At 48.4% G+C, this 19,026-nt stretch overlaps 1 protein-coding gene across 1 annotated transcript in view; it reads left to right on the top strand.

Moving 5' to 3' along the window:
• LOC121279247 (cartilage associated protein) overlaps positions 1 to 19,026 on the top strand; it is a 68,907-nt gene that overhangs the window by 11,181 nt on the left and 38,700 nt on the right. Inside the window, exons 2-6 of the mRNA XM_041190316.1 lie at positions 93 to 242; positions 4,100 to 4,271; positions 4,731 to 4,859; positions 10,245 to 10,390; positions 10,690 to 10,773. Coding sequence (XP_041046250.1) covers positions 93 to 242; positions 4,100 to 4,271; positions 4,731 to 4,859; positions 10,245 to 10,390; positions 10,690 to 10,773 — 681 coding nt within the window. The remainder of the gene's footprint in view (positions 1 to 92; positions 243 to 4,099; positions 4,272 to 4,730; positions 4,860 to 10,244; positions 10,391 to 10,689; positions 10,774 to 19,026) is intronic.

Genomic DNA, 19,026 nt, shown 5'->3' with positions numbered 1-19,026 from the left:
CTGAATGTGTTGTTTTCTCATGTGTAATTGTGGTCATTTATACCCAGTGATTGTATTCTATTCCATTTAAGTTTCTGCTCTTTTGCATTTAGGTCCAGAACATTCCGAAAGCTATATCAGCAGCTCATACCTTCCTTCAGAAACACCCTGACGATGCGATGATGCAGCAGAACATGGCTTACTATAAGAGCTTGCCGGATTCCGATGAGTTCATGAATGACCTGGAGATTAAACATTACGAGGCAAGTAGATCCAATTATTTGCAGCCTTTGGAAATGGACAGAGTCGAGTTATTTTTGGTCCTTTGGTTGCTGCACATTTCATGGAGAAATTCGTAATTAACAGGGATTCTGAGTTGGCAGAAATTTTCAGCCTTGCTTAAATCAGTTTTCACTGTGATCATAAATGAGACAAAGCTCAGGGTAAAAGTTTGTTCTTGTTGTTTGTTGAAGCATTTTCATTTGTAATGTTTCTATTCTGGTCACTCTTTAGTTTTCATATATATTTAAATTTAGTAAAAGGAACAGAGAGTTTGGTGTGCAGATACATATGTCATTAAATTTGGTGAAGTGAGTAGAGAAGGCAGTAAAAGAGGTGGTGGCATCGTGGTAATGTCAGTGGTAATTTTAAATTTGATTAATAAACCTGGAATTAAAAGCTAGTCTCAGTAATGATGACCTTGAAACCATTGTCGATTGTTGTAAAAACCCATTTGGTTCACTAATGCCCTTTAGGGAAGGAAATCTGTTGTCCTTACCTGGTCTGGCCTACATGTGACTCCAGACCCACAGGAAAATGCTTGACTCTTAAATGCCCCCTGAAATGATCGAGCAAGTCACTCAATTGTACCAAACCGCTACAGGAAAGTCGAAGAGGAATGAAACGAGACGGACCAGCCAGCATTGACCTAGGCACGAGAAACAACAATGGCAAGCCCAGCCCTGTCAACCCTGTAAAGGCCCCCTTAGTAGCATCTGGGGTTTTGTGTCAAAATTGGGAGAACAACAGTCACACTCAGAATCATACCTTACAGATAATAGCCCAGTCACCAACACCATCAGCAGCAGAGGTGTACAGTCAGGAGGGAGTTGCCCTGGCAGTTCTCAACATCGACTCCAAACCCCATCAAGTCTTATGGCATCAGTTCAAACATGGTCAAGGAAACCTCCTGCTGATACCATGGACCGCATACCCTCCCCCCCGCCCCTTCCTCTTCCCTCAGCTGATGAATCAGTGCTCCTCCAGGTTGAACACCATTTGGAGGAAGTACTGAGGGTGGCAGGGGTACAGAATGTACTCTGGGTGGGGGGACTTCAATGTCCATCACCAAGAGTGGCTTAGTGGCACCACTACTGACCAAGCTGGCCGAGTCCTAAAGGACATAGCTGCTAACCTGGGTCTGCAGCAGGTGGTGAGGGAACCAACAAGAGGGAAAAACATACTTGACCTCATCCTCACCGACCTGCCTGCCTGCCGCAGAAGCATCTGTCCATGACAGTATCGGTAGGAGTGACCATTGCACAACCATTGTAGAGATGAAGTCCCATCTTCACATTGAGGATACCCTGCATTGTGTTGTGTGGCACTACCACCGCGCTAAATGGGATAGATTTCGAACCAACCAAGCAACTCAAAGCTGGGTATCCATGAGGCACTATGGGCCATCGGCAGCAGAATTGTACTCAACCACAATCTGTAACCTCATGGCCTGGCATATCCCCCTCTCTACCTTTACCATCAAGCCGGGGGATCAACCAATGAAGAGTGCAGGAGGGCATGCCAGGAGCAGCACCAGGCATACCTAAAGTTGAGGTGCCAACCTGTTGTAACTACAGCACTGGACTACTTGGCTGCCAAACAGCATAAGCAGCAAGTGATAGACAGAGCTAAGCAATCCCACAACCAACTGATCATATCCAAGTTCTGCATCCAGTCGTGAATGGCGATGGACAATTAAACAACTCACTGGAGGAGAAGGCTCCACAAATATCCCCATCCTCAATGATGGAGGAGCCCAGCTCATCAGTGCAAAAGATAAGGCTGAAGCAATTGCAACAATCTTCAGCCAGAAGTGCCGAGTGGATAAGTCATCTCAGCCTCTCCCAGAGGTCCCCAGCATCACAGATGCCAGTCTTCAGCCAATTCAATTCACTTCACTTCACGTGAAATCAAGAAACGCCTGAAGGCACTGGATATTGCAAAGGCTATGGGCCCTGACAACATTCTGGCAGTAGTTATGAAGACTTGTGCTGCAGAGCTATCTGCGCCCCTAGCTAAGCTGTTCCAGTACAGCTACGACAATGGCATCTACCCGACTATGTGGAAAATGCCCTGTACACAAAAAGCAGGACAAATCCAACCCGGCCAATTACCGCACCACCAGTCTACTCTCAATCATCAGTAAAGTAATGGAAGGTGTCATCAACAGTGCTATCAAGTGGCACTTGCTTAGCAATAACCTGCTCACTGACACCCAGTTTGGGTTCCGCCAGGGCCACTCAGCTCCTAACCTCATTACAGCCTTGGTTCAGACACGGACAAAAGAGCTGAACTCCAGATGTGAGGTGAGAGTGACTGTCCTTGACATCAAGGCAGCATTTGACCGAGTGTGGCATCAAGGAGCCCTAGCTGGAATCAGGGGGAAAACTCTCTGCTGGTTGAAGTCATACCTAGCACAAAGCAAGATGGTTGTGGTTGTTGGGGATCAATCATCTCAGCTCCAGGACATCACTGCAGGAGTTCCTCAGGGTAGTGTCCTCAGCCCAACCATCTTCAGCTGCTTCATCAATGATCTTCCTTCCATTATAAGGTCAGAAGTGGAGATGTTCATTGATGATTGCACAATGTACAGTACCATTTGTGATTCCTCAGATACTGAAGCAGTCCATGTCCAAATGCAGCAAGACCTGGACAATATCCAGGCTTGGGCTGATAAATGGCAAGTAACATTCAAGCCACAAGTGCTAAGCAATGACCTTCTCCAACAAGAAAGAATCTAACCATTGCCCCTTGACATTCAATGGCATTACCATCACTGAATCCCCCACTATCAACATCTTGCAGGTTACCATTTGACCAGAAACTGAACTGGACTGGCCATATAAATACTGTGGCTACAAGAGCAGGTCAGAGGCTGGGAATCCTTCAAAGAGTAACTCTGGAACTTGGTGTAAGATCAGATACTAGCAGCAGAGTTTGGATGTCCCTCAAGTTTATGGAGGGTGGGAGATGGCAGTCCAGCCAGGAGATTATTGGAATAGTCAAGTCCAGAGATAACAGACACAGACGAGGGTTTCAGAAGGTGTTGTGCTAAGGCAGAAGTGATGATGGGCGACTTATGGAGTTAATGGCCTTGGTAATGGGGAGAATGTGGGATAAAATTAATCTTGTTCAACCTCTCACAGTGACTAGGGAATGAGATGTAGGAAATATGAGCAGGAGGAGGCCCTTCAGGCCGAATGCTCCATTCAATATGACCACCTACCTCCACATCAAAAATATTTCCATATCCCTTCATTCCCTTAGTGCTAAAATCTACCAATCTCAGTCTTGAATATCCTCCACAGCTGAGCATCTCCAGCTCGCTGGGGTAGAGAATGAAGTTTGTTGTGGGGCTGAAGATGATGAATTTTTGAGTCAATTGGGAATTATCCAGAAGCATTCTTAATGGTAACTCTGAGCAAACATAACTAAACTGCTAAAGAGAAGATTTTCATTCTCTTCAGCTATTGGTCTTGCTTTGAACATTTTGTTTAATTGAAGAGTTAAAAGTTCAAAGGTTAAACAGCCCCTGGATCTTCTCTTTTCTCTCTTGGTTTAGGATTTGGTTCTCGTGCAATGTTTAGAGAGGTTGAGTGACCATTGCTACTTCTCCCAAACTGCTTGTCAGAATCTCACGCTAGAAGGCATTGTAAGAGCAACCTGCTGGTGACGGTAACTTGCTGAATTTTGTAACCTGGCACTGTGCCGTCACCCTGAGAGTGACTGCAGATTGGGAGGTTGTGATTATAAACCCGATCCCCATCACAACATGCAGGACACAGCTCCAGCCAGCATCCCACAGCCAGTCACTGCTAACCTGAGTATTATTTGATTTTAGAATTTATTTATCCGAGCTGTGAAAGCTTACAATGCTGAGAACTACCCGACATCTATCGCAGACATGGAGCTGGCCATCCCTGAATACCTCAAGGCCTATGATGAGTGCATTGCTGCCTGTGAGGGTTCACGAGAGGTGAAAGAGTTTAAAGATTTCTACCCTTCAATAGCAGGTTGGTGCAAATATTCCAGGTGTGAACTATATTTAGCTGAAATCTTGCCCCCTTCACCTCACCCGCCCGTCCATATCAGCCCCCTACCCCTCCCTATCGCCTCACTCCCTGAACCTGCCATCACCTGCGCCCCAAGCCCGAACTCCCCACCTATCTCTTTCTCCCATGCCCACCCACACCCCCGGGTAACTGTTGCCCAGCTGGGGCCGAGTAAAGCGCTCTTAACTTCACTGGATAGTTACAGGTACTGACATTCGCTAATAAAAGTGTGATTGAGCACAGTTTATTTCGATTTATTTTAAAGCCAGCTGAATTATAGTGCTGATCTGGTTTAGTTCCCTGCATTTTCTGTGTGTGTTGCTGTTTTGAAACGAAAGCCTGATGTATGTGAACTGTCTGTACGCCACTTTATGCACATGCAGTGTCTCCAAATAAATAACAATGTTCTTTAATTTACAGAACATTACGCTGAGGTTCTGCAGTGCAAAGTGAAGTGTGAGCCTGATTTAACTCCAGTCATTGGAGGCTTTCTGGTGGAGAAGTTTGTAGCTACAATGTACCACTATTTGCAGTTCGCTTATTATAAACGTGAGTACTTTACAACGAGTAAATTGTGTTTGAGGGATAGGAATGGATCTAGTTTAAAATCATTATACCTACAGAATTGTCAGCAAATTTCACACAAGTGACCATATACAGCTCTACCGATATCCGGTTGCTTCTCTCATTGATGGTGAAATTCACAGTGCAAGGTCCAGGACACAGGCTGTGCAAAAACGTCTCTGCTGAGATTGTAGCTGTATATCTAACCCAACATGGGCAGCTCCTCTTGTGCGACTGAATTTAATGACAGTAGTGAACCTGAAAACGAGTACAGGAGTTTGGCTGAAAAGTTTCACACACCAGGGAAGAGCCACCCTCTCTATCCAGCTTGGCTCTCCCACCTCTGCCATAAGGTGGTGGTTCAGCATGCACATCTTAACTTGATATTTCACTGCTGCACTGTCGGAGGGTCAGTACTGAGGGAGCACCGCACTGTCGGAGGGTCAGTACTGAGGGAGCGCCGCACTGTCGGAGGGTCGGTACTGAGGGAGCGCTGCACTGTCGCAGGGTCAGTACTGAGGGAGTGCTGCACTGTCGGAGGGTCAGCACTGAGGGAGCGCTGCACTGTCGGAGGGTCAGTACTGAGGGAGTGCCGCACTGTCGGAGGGTCAGTACTGAGGGAGTGCCGCACTGTCGGAGGGTTGGCACTGAGGGGGTGCCATGCTATCTGAGGTGCTGTCTTTCAGATGTGGCATTGTACCACGGGTGTGCCTGCCCTCTCAGGGAAGTGTTAAAGATCACGACCATTATTGGAAGAACAGCAAGAGAGTTCTCCCTAATGCATAATCCTTCATTTAACCTCATTATACAGATTTTCTGCTCATTATCATATTGCTGTTTGTGGAGCTTTGCATTTATAAATCCTTTCCACAACTTCCAAGAAATCCCAAAACAGCTCACAAGCAATAAGAGTACATTAGAAGTGTAGTAACTGTTGTAATTTTTTTTTAATAATTCACGGGATGTGGGTGTCGCTGGCTGGACCAGCATTTATTGCCCATCCCTAATTGCCCTTGAGAAGGTGGTGGTGAGCTGCCTTCTTGAATCGCTGCAGTCCATGTGGTGTAGGTACACCCACAGTGCTGTTAGGGAGGGAGTCCCAGGATTTTGACCCAGTGACAGTGAAGGAACAGCGATATATTTCCAAGTCAGGATGGTGAGTGACTTGGAGGGGAACTTCCAGATGGTGGTGTTCCCACCTATCTGCTGCCCTTGTCCTTTATCAAGAAGTACCATCGAGGTAGTAGTCGTGCATTTGGAAGGTGCTGTCGAAGGAGCCTTGGTGAATTCCTGCAGTGCACCTTGTAGATGGTACACACACTGCTGCTACTGTGCGTCGGTGGTGGAGAGAGTGAATGTTAGTGGATGGGGTGCCAATCAAGCAGGCTGCTTTGTCCTGGATGGTGTCAAGATTCTTGAGTGTTGTGGGAGCTGCACCCATCCAGGCAAGTGGGGAGTATTCCATCCTGACTTGTGCCTTGTAGATGGTGGACAGGCTTTGGGGTATCAGGAGGTGAGTTCCTAGTCTCTGACCTGCTCTTGTAGCCACAGTATCTATATGGCTAGTCCAGTTCAGTTTCTGGTCAATGGTAACCCCCAGGATGTTGATAGTGGGGGATTCAGTGATGGTAATGCCATTGAACATCAAGGTGCGATGGTTGGATTCTCTCTTGTTGGAGATGGCCATTGCCTGACACTTGTGTGGCACAATTGTTACTTGCCGCTTGTCAGCCCTGAGCCTGGATATTGTCCAGGTCTTGCTGCATTTGAACATGGACTGCTTCAGTATCTGAGGAGTTGTGAATGGTGCTGAACATTGTGAAATCACTAACGAACATCCCCACTTCTGAGCTTATGATGGAAGGAAGGTCAGTGATGAAGCAGCTGAAGATGGTTGGGCCTAAGACACTATCCTGAGGAACTCCTGCAGTGATGTCCTGGAGCTGAGATGATTGACCTGCAACATCCACAACCATCTTCCTTTGTGCTAGGTATGACTCTAACCAGCAGAGGGTTTTCCCACTGATTCCCATTGACTCTAGTTTTGCTGGGGCTCCTTGATGCCACACTCGGTCAAATGCTGCCTTGATGTCAAGGGCAGTCACTCTCACCTCACCTCGAGAGTTCAGCTCTTTTGTCCACGCTTGAACCAAGGCTGTAATGAGGTCAAGAGCTGAGTGGCCTGGTGGAACCCAAACTGGGTGTCAGTAAGCAAGTGCCACTTGATAGCACTGTTGATGTTCCCTTCCATTACTTTACTGATGATTGAAAGTAAACTGGTGGGGTGGTAATTGGCCGGCTGCTTTTTGTGTACAGGACATACCTGGGCAATTTTCCACATAGCCGGGTAGATGCCAGTGTTGTAGCTGTACTGGAACAGTTTGGCTAGGGGCGCGGCAAGTTCTGGAGCACAAATCTTCAGTACTATTGCCGGAGTATTGTCAGGGCCCACAGCCTTTGCAGTATCCAGTGCCTTCAGCTGTTTCTTGATATCACGTGGAGTGAATTGAATTGGGTGAAGACTGGCATCTGTGATGCTGGGGACCTCTGGAGGAGGCTGAGATGGATCATCCACTCGGCACTTCTGGCTGAAGATTGTAGCAAGTACTTCAACCTTATCTTTTGCACTGATGTGCTGGACTCTCCCATCATTGAGGATGGGGATATTTGTGGAGCCTCCTCCTCCAGTGAGTTGTTTATCTGTCCACCTCCATTCACGACTGGATGTGGCAGGACTACAGAGCTTAGTTCTGATCTGTTGGTTGTGGGATCACTTAGCTCTGTCTATCACTTGCTGCTTATGCTGTTTGACACACAAATAGTCCTGTGTTATAGCTTCACCAGGTTGACACCTCATTTTTAGGTATGCCTGGTGCTGCTCCTGGCATGCCCTCCTGCACTCTTCATTGAACCAGGGTTGATCCCCGGCTTGGTGGTAATGGTAGAGTGGGGGATATGCCGGGCTATGAGGTTACAGATTGTGTTTGAGTACAATTCTGCTGCTGCTGATGGCCCACAGCACCTCATGGATGCCCAGTCTTGAGTTGCTAGATCTGTTTGAAATCTATCCCATTTAGCACAGTGATAGTGCCACACAACACGATAGAGGGTATCCTCAATGTGAAGGTGGGACTTTGTCTCCACAATGACTGTGCGGTGGTCACTCCTACCGATACTGTCATGGACAGATGCATCTGTGACAGGCAGGTTGGTGAGGATGAGGTCAAGTATGTTTTCCCCTCTTGGTTCCCTCACCACCTGCTGCAGATTCAGTCTAGAAGCTATTTCCTTTAGGACTTGGCCAGCTCGGTCTGTCATGGTGCTACCGAGCCACTCTTGGTGATGAACATTGAAGTCCCCCCACCCAGAGTACATTCTGTGCCCTTGCCACCCTCAGTGCTTCCTCCAAGTGATCATGGAAGAGCACTGATTCATCAGCTGAGGGAGGGGGGGTACGTGGCAATCAGCAGGAGATTTCCTTGCCCATGTTTGACCTGATGCCATGTTGAGGGTTCCCAGGGCAGCTCCCTCTATATAACCACTGTGCTGCCACCTCTGCCAGTCGGACAGGACATACCCAGGGATGGTGGTGGTGTCAGGGACATTATCTGTGAGGATGACTATGTCAGGCTGTTGCTTGATGAGCCTGGGAGACAGCTTGACGCGCCTGGGAGACAGCTTGACGCGCCTGGGAGACAGCTTGACGAGCCTGGGAGACAGCTTGACGAGCCTGGGAGACAGCTTGACGAGCCTGGGAGACAGCTTGACGAGCCTGGGAGACAGCTTGACGAGCCTGGGAGACAGCTTGACGAGCCTGGGAGACAGCTTGACGAGCCTGGGAGACAGCTTGACGAGCCTGGGAGACAGCTTGATGAGCCTGGGAGACAGCTTGATGAGCCTGGGAGACAGCTTGATGAGCCTGGGAGACAGCTTGATGAGCCTGGGAGACAGCTTGATGAGCCTGGGAGACAGCTTGATGAGCCTGGGAGACAGCTTGATGAGCCTGGGAGACAGCTTGATGAGCCTGGGAGACAGCTTGATGAGCCTGGGAGACAGCTTGATGAGCCTGGGAGACAGCTTGATGAGCCTGGGAGACAGCTTGATGAGCCTGGGAGACAGCTTGATGAGCCTGGGAGACAGCTTGATGAGCCTGGGAGACAGCTTGATGAGCCTGGGAGACAGCTTGATGAGCCTGGGAGACAGCTTGATGAGCCTGGGAGACAGCTTGATGAGCCTGGGAGACAGCCTGACCAGCCTGGGAGACAGCCTGACCAGCCTGGGAGACAGCCTGACCAGCCTGGGAGACAGCCTGACCAGCCTGGGAGACAGCCTGACCAGCCTGGGAGACAGCCTGACCAGCCTGGGAGACAGCCTGACCAGCCTGGGAGACAGCCTGACCAGCCTGGGAGACAGCCTGACCAGCCTGGGAGACAGCCTGACCAGCCTGGGAGACAGCCTGACCAGCCTGGGAGACAGCCTGACCAGCCTGGGAGACAGCCTGACCAGCCTGGGAGACAGCCTGACCAGCCTGGGAGACAGCCTGACCAGCCTGGGAGACAGCCTGACCAGCCTGGGAGACAGCCTGACCAGCCTGGGAGACAGCCTGACCAGCCTGGGAGACAGCCTGACCAGCCTGGGAGACAGCCTGACCAGCCTGGGAGACAGCCTGACCAGCCTGGGAGACAGCCTGACCAGCCTGGGAGACAGCCTGACCAGCCTGGGAGACAGCCTGACCAGCCTGGGAGACAGCCTGACCAGCCTGGGAGACAGCCTGGGAGACAGCCTGGGAGACAGCCTGGGAGACAGCCTGGGAGACAGCCTGGGAGACAGCCTGGGAGACAGCCTGGGAGACAGCCTGGGAGACAGCCTGGGAGACAGCCTGGGAGACAGCCTGGGAGACAGCCTGACCAGCCTGGGAGACAGCCTGACCAGCCTGGGAGACAGCCTGACCAGCCTGGGAGACAGCCTGACCAGCCTGGGAGACAGCCTGGGAGACAGCCTGACCAGCCTGGGAGACAGCCTGGGAGACAGCCTGACCAGCCTGGGAGACAGCTCTTCCAATTATAGTTAATTTTCAGTCGACGACTGAGTTTGCCGTTGTCGTTTCCTAGGTCAATGCTGGGTGGTCCATCCGGTTTCATTTCTGTGTTGAGATTTTGTAGCGGTTTGATACAACTGAGTGTCTGGCTCAGCCATTTCAGAGGCAACCACATGGCTGTGGGTCTGGAGTCACATGTAGGCCAGACCGGGTAAGGACAGATTTCCTTCATTAGTGATTTTTAATCCAGCAACAATATCACTCCGCCATTGCCTTGCACTGTGTAAAGCTGCTACTGCTGTTGTTGACTTTTCTGTGTCTATGTTTTGCAGTCAACAATATGAAGAATGCAGCTCCATGTGTAGCAACCTACTTGCTGTTTGACCCTGAAGATTCAGTGATGAAGCAGAATTTGGTGTATTACCAGTATCATAAGGAGAAATGGGGTTTGACAGAGGAAGATTTCCAGCCCAGACCAGTATGTTATTAATGTGCAGATAACCTGCTCTGAATGTTATTGATGGGGGTATTATGGGATAATGATTTCTTACTCCTTGAATAAAGTGTTAAGCTGGGAGGCCTAGAAAATAACAATTATTTGCAATTCTGTAATGTTTCATTTGTTGTTAAAACTTTTCTCTAAGCACTTGATGCACTGGATTAACCTGTGGAGTGCACTCTTGTTTTGTAGGGCAGATTGGGGTGAACACAGTAATTTAATCACTGAATGATGTTGTTAAGTGTAAGCGTTCTTTGATTCCGCTGTTTAATTTGCAGGAGGCTTTCCGATATTACAATCAGACTGAATTTCAGTTGCAGATGTACGAATTTGCCAAACAGCATCTACAAGCTGATGATGAAGTAAGTAACGAGTACCACTGGAGCAACTATTGACCATTGATCAGTCGGACAGGAAACAATATGTGAATTTGATGTTTTGTCACCTTGATTGATGCTGAGCTGGTTTTCCTTTAGTTTGGGTTTGGGTGTAGAGTGAAGGGGGCACAAGACCACGCCCTTCCTGATATTCCTCCATACAAATCCTCTCTAGCTCCACTCCCTGAGAGAAATGTCTGCCATTATCTTCAGGAGCTCCCTGTGCAGGGAATCATGTCTCTCAGGCTCCACCAGGATTTTTTTCTTCCTATTTTACATCATCAAATAAAATCAAAGGAATTTTTAAGGATGAGCCTGCTATTTGCACCTGCTTGACAGCGTTGTATCCCAGTGTGCCAGCGACTGTTTACATTTCAGAGTTCCTACCCAATAAATTGTGCTGTCCCAGCAAGGGCGGGGGGAAGAACAGAATTTTGGTCCTTTCTTACTGAGTGCAAATGTGAGATTTTCTCCATTTTCCCGCTTCTTATTGCCTGCTCTCAGCACTCTGTGTGGGCTTTGTCTGTGACAGTTAAGGTATTCTAACAGGAAGAATGTACAAGAAAGGAACCAGATTTAACTATGGTGAAAGTTTACTTGTTGACGATATTTGAATGCTGATGAGGTTATTTGCACAATCCTGGAGACACATACTCAGTCTATATTTTAATTTTCTTAGCATTTTCACTCCAACATTAAATCCCAGTAAAAGTGAATATTATTTACGATTTTATTACTCTACATGTTGTTTTACTCTACATATTGTTTAAACTTTGCGCTGTGATCTTTGTGGGGCTTTAAATGTTACACAGGTTCTTACAGATGCCAGCAGGTCATTTTCACATCACCGCCACCAGGTGGTGCCAGACACTGCACTTTGGGGAAAGTCTTAACCAAGTGAGACTGACTTTATGAAAGTTTCAGACTACGATCTTCGTTTGCTAATGCTGCTTCCATTTTGAAAGTACTGCTCAGGAAAATGATTGGGCTTGTCAGGTCATTCGAAATGAAGTCTGTTTAAAGCTGTATTTAAACCGGGTTCTACGGTGAATTAGGGTAGCAGAGTCAGCTGTGATCGTGGGGATGGTCATACCTGCTCCTTTGTGAGTTGTCCCAGGCTGGGATAAAGGCACCAGGTTCAGGGCTATGAGTCACGGCCAATGGCAGCAGAAAGAGTGACTTTTCGGTGCTGATAGTGGAAGATCTGGAAGCTCGAGGGACAAAAGCTGCTTAGAGTGATAGCTTGTTAAATTAACAAGTGGGCTGTTGAGTTGAGTGGTTACGTAGTGTCCGAGGATGCTTTTCCTTTGAGTTTTCATCCTCACAAATAGGCAGATGTGCCTGAAACAAGGTGCCATGTGGGACGCTGGGATCTCCAGTGACAACCCAGTGGTTCAAGTCTTCTTCAGCTTGATGGCTATCATAGAAGGTGGATCCTTTGGGAACAGAACTTGTGTTTGCTGTAAACACAGGAAGAAGGTGATAGGAAACCACCTCACGTGTTCTTTTCCCAGTCGTATTGTTCATTGAAACTGAAAATGAGAGGCTCGTGTGAGCAACAGAAAAGACAGAGCAAGACCACAAATCTGGAGAAATGGGCAGAGGAGCTCTCTTAGACAGATCACTGCTGCTCCAGTAAATGAGGCATCGCAGATTAATGAGGACAAGGTGAACAAGGCCTTTTATTAACCTCCGTCACCTCAGGGACTGTTCCCAAAGAAGCTTTTTAACTTTCATGTTTAGTACTGTGCTGTGTACATATAATGGATGTATCTGGAAATGCTCTCTGTGTAGAAGCCGTGTGTGTGTAAGTGCTCTGTGTAGAAGCCGTGTGTGTGTGTAAGTGCTCTGTGTAGAAGCCGTGTGTGTGTGTAAGTGATCTCTGTGTAGAAGCCGTGTGTGTGTGTGTGTGTGTGTGTGTGTGTGTGTGTGTGTGTGTAAGTGCTCTCTGTGTAGAAGCTGTGTGTGTGTGTGTGTGTGTGTGTGTGTGTGTGTAAGTGCTCTGTGTAGAAGCCGTGTGTGTGTGTGTAAGTGCTCTGTGTAGAAGCCGTGTGTGTGTGTGTGTAAGTGCTCTGTGTAGAAGCCGTGTGTGTGTGTGTAAGTGCTCTGTGTAGAAGCCGTGTGTGTGTGTGTAAGTGCTCTGTGTAGAAGCCGTGTGTGTGTGTGTAAGTGCTCTGTGTAGAAGCCGTGTGTGTGTGTGTAAGTGCTCTGTGTAGAAGCCGTGTGTGTGTGTGTAAGTGCTCTGTGTAGAAGCCGTGTGTGTGTGTGTAAGTGCTCTCCGTGTAGAAGCTGTTTGTGTGTAAGTGCTCTCCGTGTAGAAGCTGTTTGTGTGTAAGTGCTCTCCGTGTAGAAGCTGTTTGTGTGTAAGTGCTCTCCTTGTAGAAGCCGTGTGTAAGTGCTCTCTGTGTAGAAGCCGTGTGTGTGTGTGTGTGTGTGTGTGTGTGTGTAAGTGCTCTGTGTAGAAGCCGTGTGTGTGTAAGTGCTCTCTGTGCAGAAGCCACGTGAGTGTGTTTGTAAGTGGTCTCTATGTAGAAGCCATGTGTGTCTGTGTGTGTAAGTGTAAGTGCTCTGTGTAGAAGCCGTGTGTGTAAGTGCTCTCTGTGTAGAAGCCATGTGAGTGTGTGTGTAAGTGCTCTCCATGTAGAAGACGCCTGTGTGTAAGTGCTCTGTGTGTAGAAGCTATATGTGTATAAGTGCTCTCTGTGTAGAGGCCGTGTGTATGTAACTGCTCTGTGTAGTAACCGTGTGTGTGTAATTGCTCTCTGTGTAGAAGCCGTGTGTGTGTGTAAGTGCTCTCCGTGTAGCAGTTGTGTGTGTGTGTAAGTGCTCTCCGTGTAGCAGTTGTGTGTGTAAGTGCTCTCTGTGTAGAAGCCGTGTGTGTGTAAGCGCTCTGTGTAGAAGCCGTGTGTGTTAGTGCTCTCTGTGTAGAAGCCGTGTGTGTGTGTGTGTGTGTGTGTGTGTGTGTGTGTGTGTAAGTGCTCTCTGTGTAGAAGCTGTGTGTGTGTGTGTGTGTAAGTGCTCTCTGTGTAGAAGCTGTGTGTGTGTGTAAGTGCTCTCTGTGTAGAAGCTGTGTGTGTGTGTAAGTGCTCTGTGTAGAAGCCGTGTGTGTGTGTGTAAGTGCTCTGTGTAGAAGCCGTGTGTGTGTGTGTAAGTGCTCTGTGTAGAAGCCGTGTGTGTGTGTGTGTGTAAGTGCTCTCTGTGTAGAAACCATGTGTGTGTAAGTGCTCTCTGTGTAGAAATCATGTGTGTGTAAGTGCTCTCCGTGTAGAAACCGTTTGTGTGTAAGTGCTCTCTGTGTAGAAGCAGTGTGTGTAAGTGCTCTCCGTGTAGAAGCAGTGTGTGTAAGTGCTCTCCGTGTAGAAGCAGTGTGTGTAAGTGCTCTCCGTGTAGAAGCCGTGTGTGTAAGTGCTCTCCGTGTAGAAGCCGTGTGTGTAAGTGCTCTCCGTGTAGAAGCCGTGTGTGTAAGTGCTCTCCGTGTAGAAGCCGTGTGTGTAAGTGCTCTCCGTGTAGAAGCCGTGTGTGTAAGTGCTCTCCGTGTAGAAGCCGTGTGTGTAAGTGCTCTCCGTGTAGAAGCCGTGTGTGTAAGTGCTCTCCGTGTAGAAGCCGTGTGTGTAAGTGCTCTCCGTGTAGAAGCCGTGTGTGTAAGTGCTCTCCGTGTAGAAGCCGTGTGTCTGTAAGTGCTCTGTGTAGAAGCCGTGTGTCTGTAAGTGCTCTCCGTGTAGAAGCCATGTGTGTGTAAGTGCTCTCTGTGCAGAAGCCACGTGAGTGTGTTTGTAAGTGGTCTCTATGTAGAAGCCATGTGTGTCTGTGTGTGTAAGTGTAAGTGCTCTGTGTAGAAGCCGTGTGTGTAAGTGCTCTCTGTGTAGAAGCCATGTGAGTGTGTGTGTAAGTGCTCTCTATGTAGAAGACGCCTGTGTGTAAGTGCTCTGTGTGTAGAAGCTATATGTGTATAAGTGCTCTCTGTGTAGAGGCCGTGTGTATGTAACTGCTGTGTGTAGTAACCGTGTGTGTGTGTAATTGCTCTCTGTGTAGAAGCCGTGTGTGTGTGTAAGTGCTCTCCGTGTAGCAGTTGTGTGTGTGTGTAAGTGCTCTCCGTGTAGCAGTTGTGCGTGTAAGTGCTCTCTGTGTAGAAGCCGTGTGTGTGTAAGTGCTTTGTGTAGAAGCCGTGTGTGTGTAAGTGCTCTGTGTAGAAGCCGTGTGTGTGTAAGTGCTCTCTGTGTAGAAGCCGTGTGTGTGTATAAGTGCTCTGTGTAAAAGCCGTGTGTGTTAGTGCTCACTGTGTAGAAGCAGTGTGTGTAAGTGCTCTCTGTGTAGAAGCAGTGTGTGTAAGTGCTCTCTGTGTAGAAGCAGTGTGTGTAAGTGCTCTCTGTGTAGAAGCAGTGTGTGTAAGTGCTCTCTGTGTAGAAGCAGTGTGTGTAAGTGCTCTCCGTGTAGAAGCAGTGTGTGTAAGTGCTCTCCGTGTAGAAGCAGTGTGTGTAAGTGCTCTCCGTGTAGAAGCAGTGTGTGTAAGTGCTCTCCGTGTAGAAGCAGTGTGTGTAAGTGCTCTCCGTGTAGAAGCAGTGTGTGTAAGTGCTCTCCGTGTAGAAGCAGTGTGTGTAAGTGCTCTCCGTGTAGAAGCAGTGTGTGTAAGTGCTCTCCGTGTAGAAGCAGTGTGTGTAAGTGCTCTCCGTGTAGAAGCAGTGTGTGTAAGTACTCTCCGTGTATAAGCAGTGTGTGTAAGTGCTCTCCGTGTAGAAGCCGTGTGTGTAAGTGCTCTCCGTGTAGAAGCCGTGTGTGTGTGTGTGTGTGTAAGTGCTCTCCGTGTCGAAGCTGTGTGTGTGTGTGTGTAAGTGCTCTCTGTGTAGAAGCCGTGTGTGTGTAAGTGCTCTCCGTGTAGAAGCTGTTTGTGTGTAAGTGCTCTCCGTGTAGAAGCTGTTTGTGTGTAAGTGCACTACGTGTAGAAGTTGTGTGTGTGTGTGTGTAAGTGCTCTGTGTAGAAGCCGTGTGTGTGTGTAAGTGCTCTGTGTAAAAGCCACGTGTGTGTGTAATTGCTCTCTGTGCAAAAGCCGTGGGTGTGTAAGTGCTCTCTGTGTAGAAGCTGTGTGTGTGTGTGTAAGTGCTGTGTAGAAGCCGTGTGTGTGTGTGTGTGTGTGTGTGTGTGTGTGTGTGTGTGTGTGTGTGTGCTCTCTGTGTAGAAGCCGTGTGTGTGTGTGTAAGTGCTCTCTGTGTGGAAGCTGTGTGTGTGTGTAAGTGCTCTCTGTGTGGAAGCCGTGTGTGTTTGTGTGTAAGTGCTCTCTGTGTGGAAGCAGTGTGTGTTTGTGTGTAAGTGCTCTGTGTAGAAGCTATGTGTGTGTAAGTGCTCTCTGTGTAGAGCCATGTGAGTGTGTGTGTGTAAGTGCTCTCCGTGTAGAAGCCGTGTGTGTGTAAGTGCTCTCTGTGTAGAGCCATGTGAGTGTGTGTGTGTAAGTGCTCTCTGTGTAGAAGACGCGTGTGTGTAAGTGCTCTTTGTGTAGAGCGATGTGAGTGTGTGTGTGTAAGTGCTCTCTGTGTAGAAGCGGTGTGTGTGTGTAAGTGCTCTCTGTGTAGAAGCGGTGTGTGTGTGTAAGTGCTCTCCGTGTAGAAGCCGTGTGTGTGTGTGTGTGTGTGTGTGTGTGTGTGTGTGTGTGTAAGTGCTCTCCGTGTAGAAGCTGTTTGTGTGTAAGTGCTCTCCATGTAGAAGCTGTTTGTGTGTAAGTGCTCTGTGTAGAAGCTGTTTGTGTGTAAGTGCTCTGTGTAGAAGCTGTTTGTGTGTAAGTGCTCTCCGTGTAGAAGCTGTTTGTGTGTAAGTGCTCTCCGTGTAGAAGCCGTGTGTGTGTAAGTGCTTTCTGTGTAGAAGCCGTGTGTGTGTAAGTGCTCTCTGTGTAGAGCCATGTGAGTGTGTGTGTGTAAGTGCTCTCTGTGTAGAAGACGCGTGTGTGTAAGTGCTCTTTGTGTAGAGCCATGTGAGTGTGTGTGTGTAAGTGCTCTCCGTGTAGAAGCTGTTTGTGTGTAAGTGCTCTCCGTGTAGAAGCTGTTTGTGTGTAAGTGCTCTGTGTAGAAGCTGTTTGTGTGTAAGTGCTCTCCGTGTAGAAGCCGTGTGTGTGTAAGTGCTTTCTGTGTAGAAGCTGTGTGTGTGTGTGTAAGTGCTCTCTGTGTAGAAGCCGTGTGTGTGTGTGTGTGTAAGTGCTCTCTGTGTAGAAGCCGTGTGTGTGCGTGTAAGTGCTCTCTATGTAGAAGCTGTGTGTGTGTGTAAGTGCTCTCTGTGTAGAAGCCGTGTGTGTGTAAGTGCTCTGTGTAGAAGTCGTGTGTGTTTGTGTGTAAGTGCTGTCTGTGTAGAAGCTGTGTGTGTGTGTGTAAGTGCTCTCTGTGTAGAAGCCGTGTGTGTGTAAGTGCTCTCTGTGTAGAAGCTATGTTTGTGTGTGAGTGCTCTCTGTGTGTGTGTGTGTGTGTGTGTGTGTGTGTGTGTGTGTGTGTGTAAGTGCTCTCTGTGTAGAAGCAGTGTGTGTAAGTGCTCTCTGTGTAGAAGCAGTGTGTGTAAGTGCTCTCTGTGTAGAAGCAGTGTGTGTAAGTGCTCTCTGTGTAGAAGCAGTGTGTGTAAGTGCTCTCTGTGTAGAAGCAGTGTGTGTAAGTGCTCTCCGTGTAGAAGCAGTGTGTGTAAGTGCTCTCCGTGTAGAAGCAGTGTGTGTAAGTGCTCTCCGTGTAGAAGCAGTGTGTGTAAGTGCTCTCCGTGTAGAAGCAGTGTGTGTAAGTGCTCTCCGTGTAGAAGCAGTGTGTGTAAGTGCTCTCCGTGTAGAAGCAGTGTGTGTAAGTGCTCTCCGTGTAGAAGCAGTGTGTGTAAGTGCTCTCCGTGTAGAAGCAGTGTGTGTAAGTGCTCTCCGTGTAGAAGCAGTGTGTGTAAGTGCTCTCCGTGTAGAAGCAGTGTGTGTAAGTGCTCTCCGTGTAGAAGCAGTGTGTGTAAGTGCTCTCCGTGTAGAAGCAGTGTGTGTAAGTGCTCTCCGTGTAGAAGCCGTGTGTGTGTGTGTGTGTAAGTGCTCTCCGTGTCGAAGCTGTGTGTGTGTGTGTAAGTGCTCTCCGTGTAGAAGCCGTGTGTGTGTAAGTGCTCTCTGTGTAGAAGCCGTGTGTGTGTAAGTGCTCTCCGTGTAGAAGCTGTTTGTGTGTAAGTGCACTACGTGTAGAAGTTGTGTGTGTGTGTGTGTAAGTGCTCTGTGTAGAAGCCGTGTGTGTGTGTAAGTGCTCTGTGTAAAAGCCATGTGTGTAAGTGCTCTCTGTGTAGAAGCAGTGTGTGTAAGTGCTCTCTGTGTAGAAGCAGTGTGTGTAAGTGCTCTCTGTGTAGAAGCAGTGTGTGTAAGTGCTCTCCGTGTAGAAGCAGTGTGTGTAAGTGCTCTCCGTGTAGAAGCAGTGTGTGTAAGTGCTCTCCGTGTAGAAGCAGTGTGTGTAAGTGCTCTCCGTGTAGAAGCAGTGTGTGTAAGTGCTCTCCGTGTAGAAGCAGTGTGTGTAAGTGCTCTCCGTGTAGAAGCAGTGTGTGTAAGTGCTCTCCGTGTAGAAGCAGTGTGTGTAAGTGCTCTCCGTGTAGAAGCAGTGTGTGTAAGTGCTCTCCGTGTAGAAGCAGTGTGTGTAAGTGCTCTCCGTGTAGAAGCAGTGTGTGTAAGTGCTCTCCGTGTAGAAGCAGTGTGTGTAAGTGCTCTCCGTGTAGAAGCCGTGTGTGTGTGTGTGTGTAAGTGCTCTCCGTGTCGAAGCTGTGTGTGTGTGTGTAAGTGCTCTCCGTGTAGAAGCCGTGTGTGTGTAAGTGCTCTCTGTGTAGAAGCCGTGTGTGTGTAAGTGCTCTCCGTGTAGAAGCTGTTTGTGTGTAAGTGCACTACGTGTAGAAGTTGTGTGTGTGTGTGTGTAAGTGCTCTGTGTAGAAGCCGTGTGTGTGTGTAAGTGCTCTGTGTAAAAGCCATGTGTGTGTGTAATTGCTCTCTGTGCAAAAGCCGTGGGTGTGTAAGTGCTCTCTGTGTAGAAGCTGTGTGTGTGTGTGTAAGTGCTGTGTAGAAGCCGTGTGTGTGTGTGTGTGTGTGTGTGTGCTCTCTGTGTAGAAGCCGTGTGTGTGTGTGTAAGTGCTCTCTGTGTGGAAGCTGTGTGTGTGTGTAAGTGCTCTCTGTGTGGAAGCCGTGTGTGTTTGTGTGTAAGTGCTCTCTGTGTGGAAGCAGTGTGTGTTTGTGTGTAAGTGCTCTGTGTAGAAGCTATGTGTGTGTAAGTGCT

This window comes from Carcharodon carcharias, chromosome 6 (assembly GCF_017639515.1).
Source record: "Carcharodon carcharias isolate sCarCar2 chromosome 6, sCarCar2.pri, whole genome shotgun sequence".
NCBI lineage: Eukaryota > Metazoa > Chordata > Chondrichthyes > Lamniformes > Lamnidae > Carcharodon > Carcharodon carcharias.
This window is presented reverse-complemented; position numbering and strand designations above follow the sequence as displayed.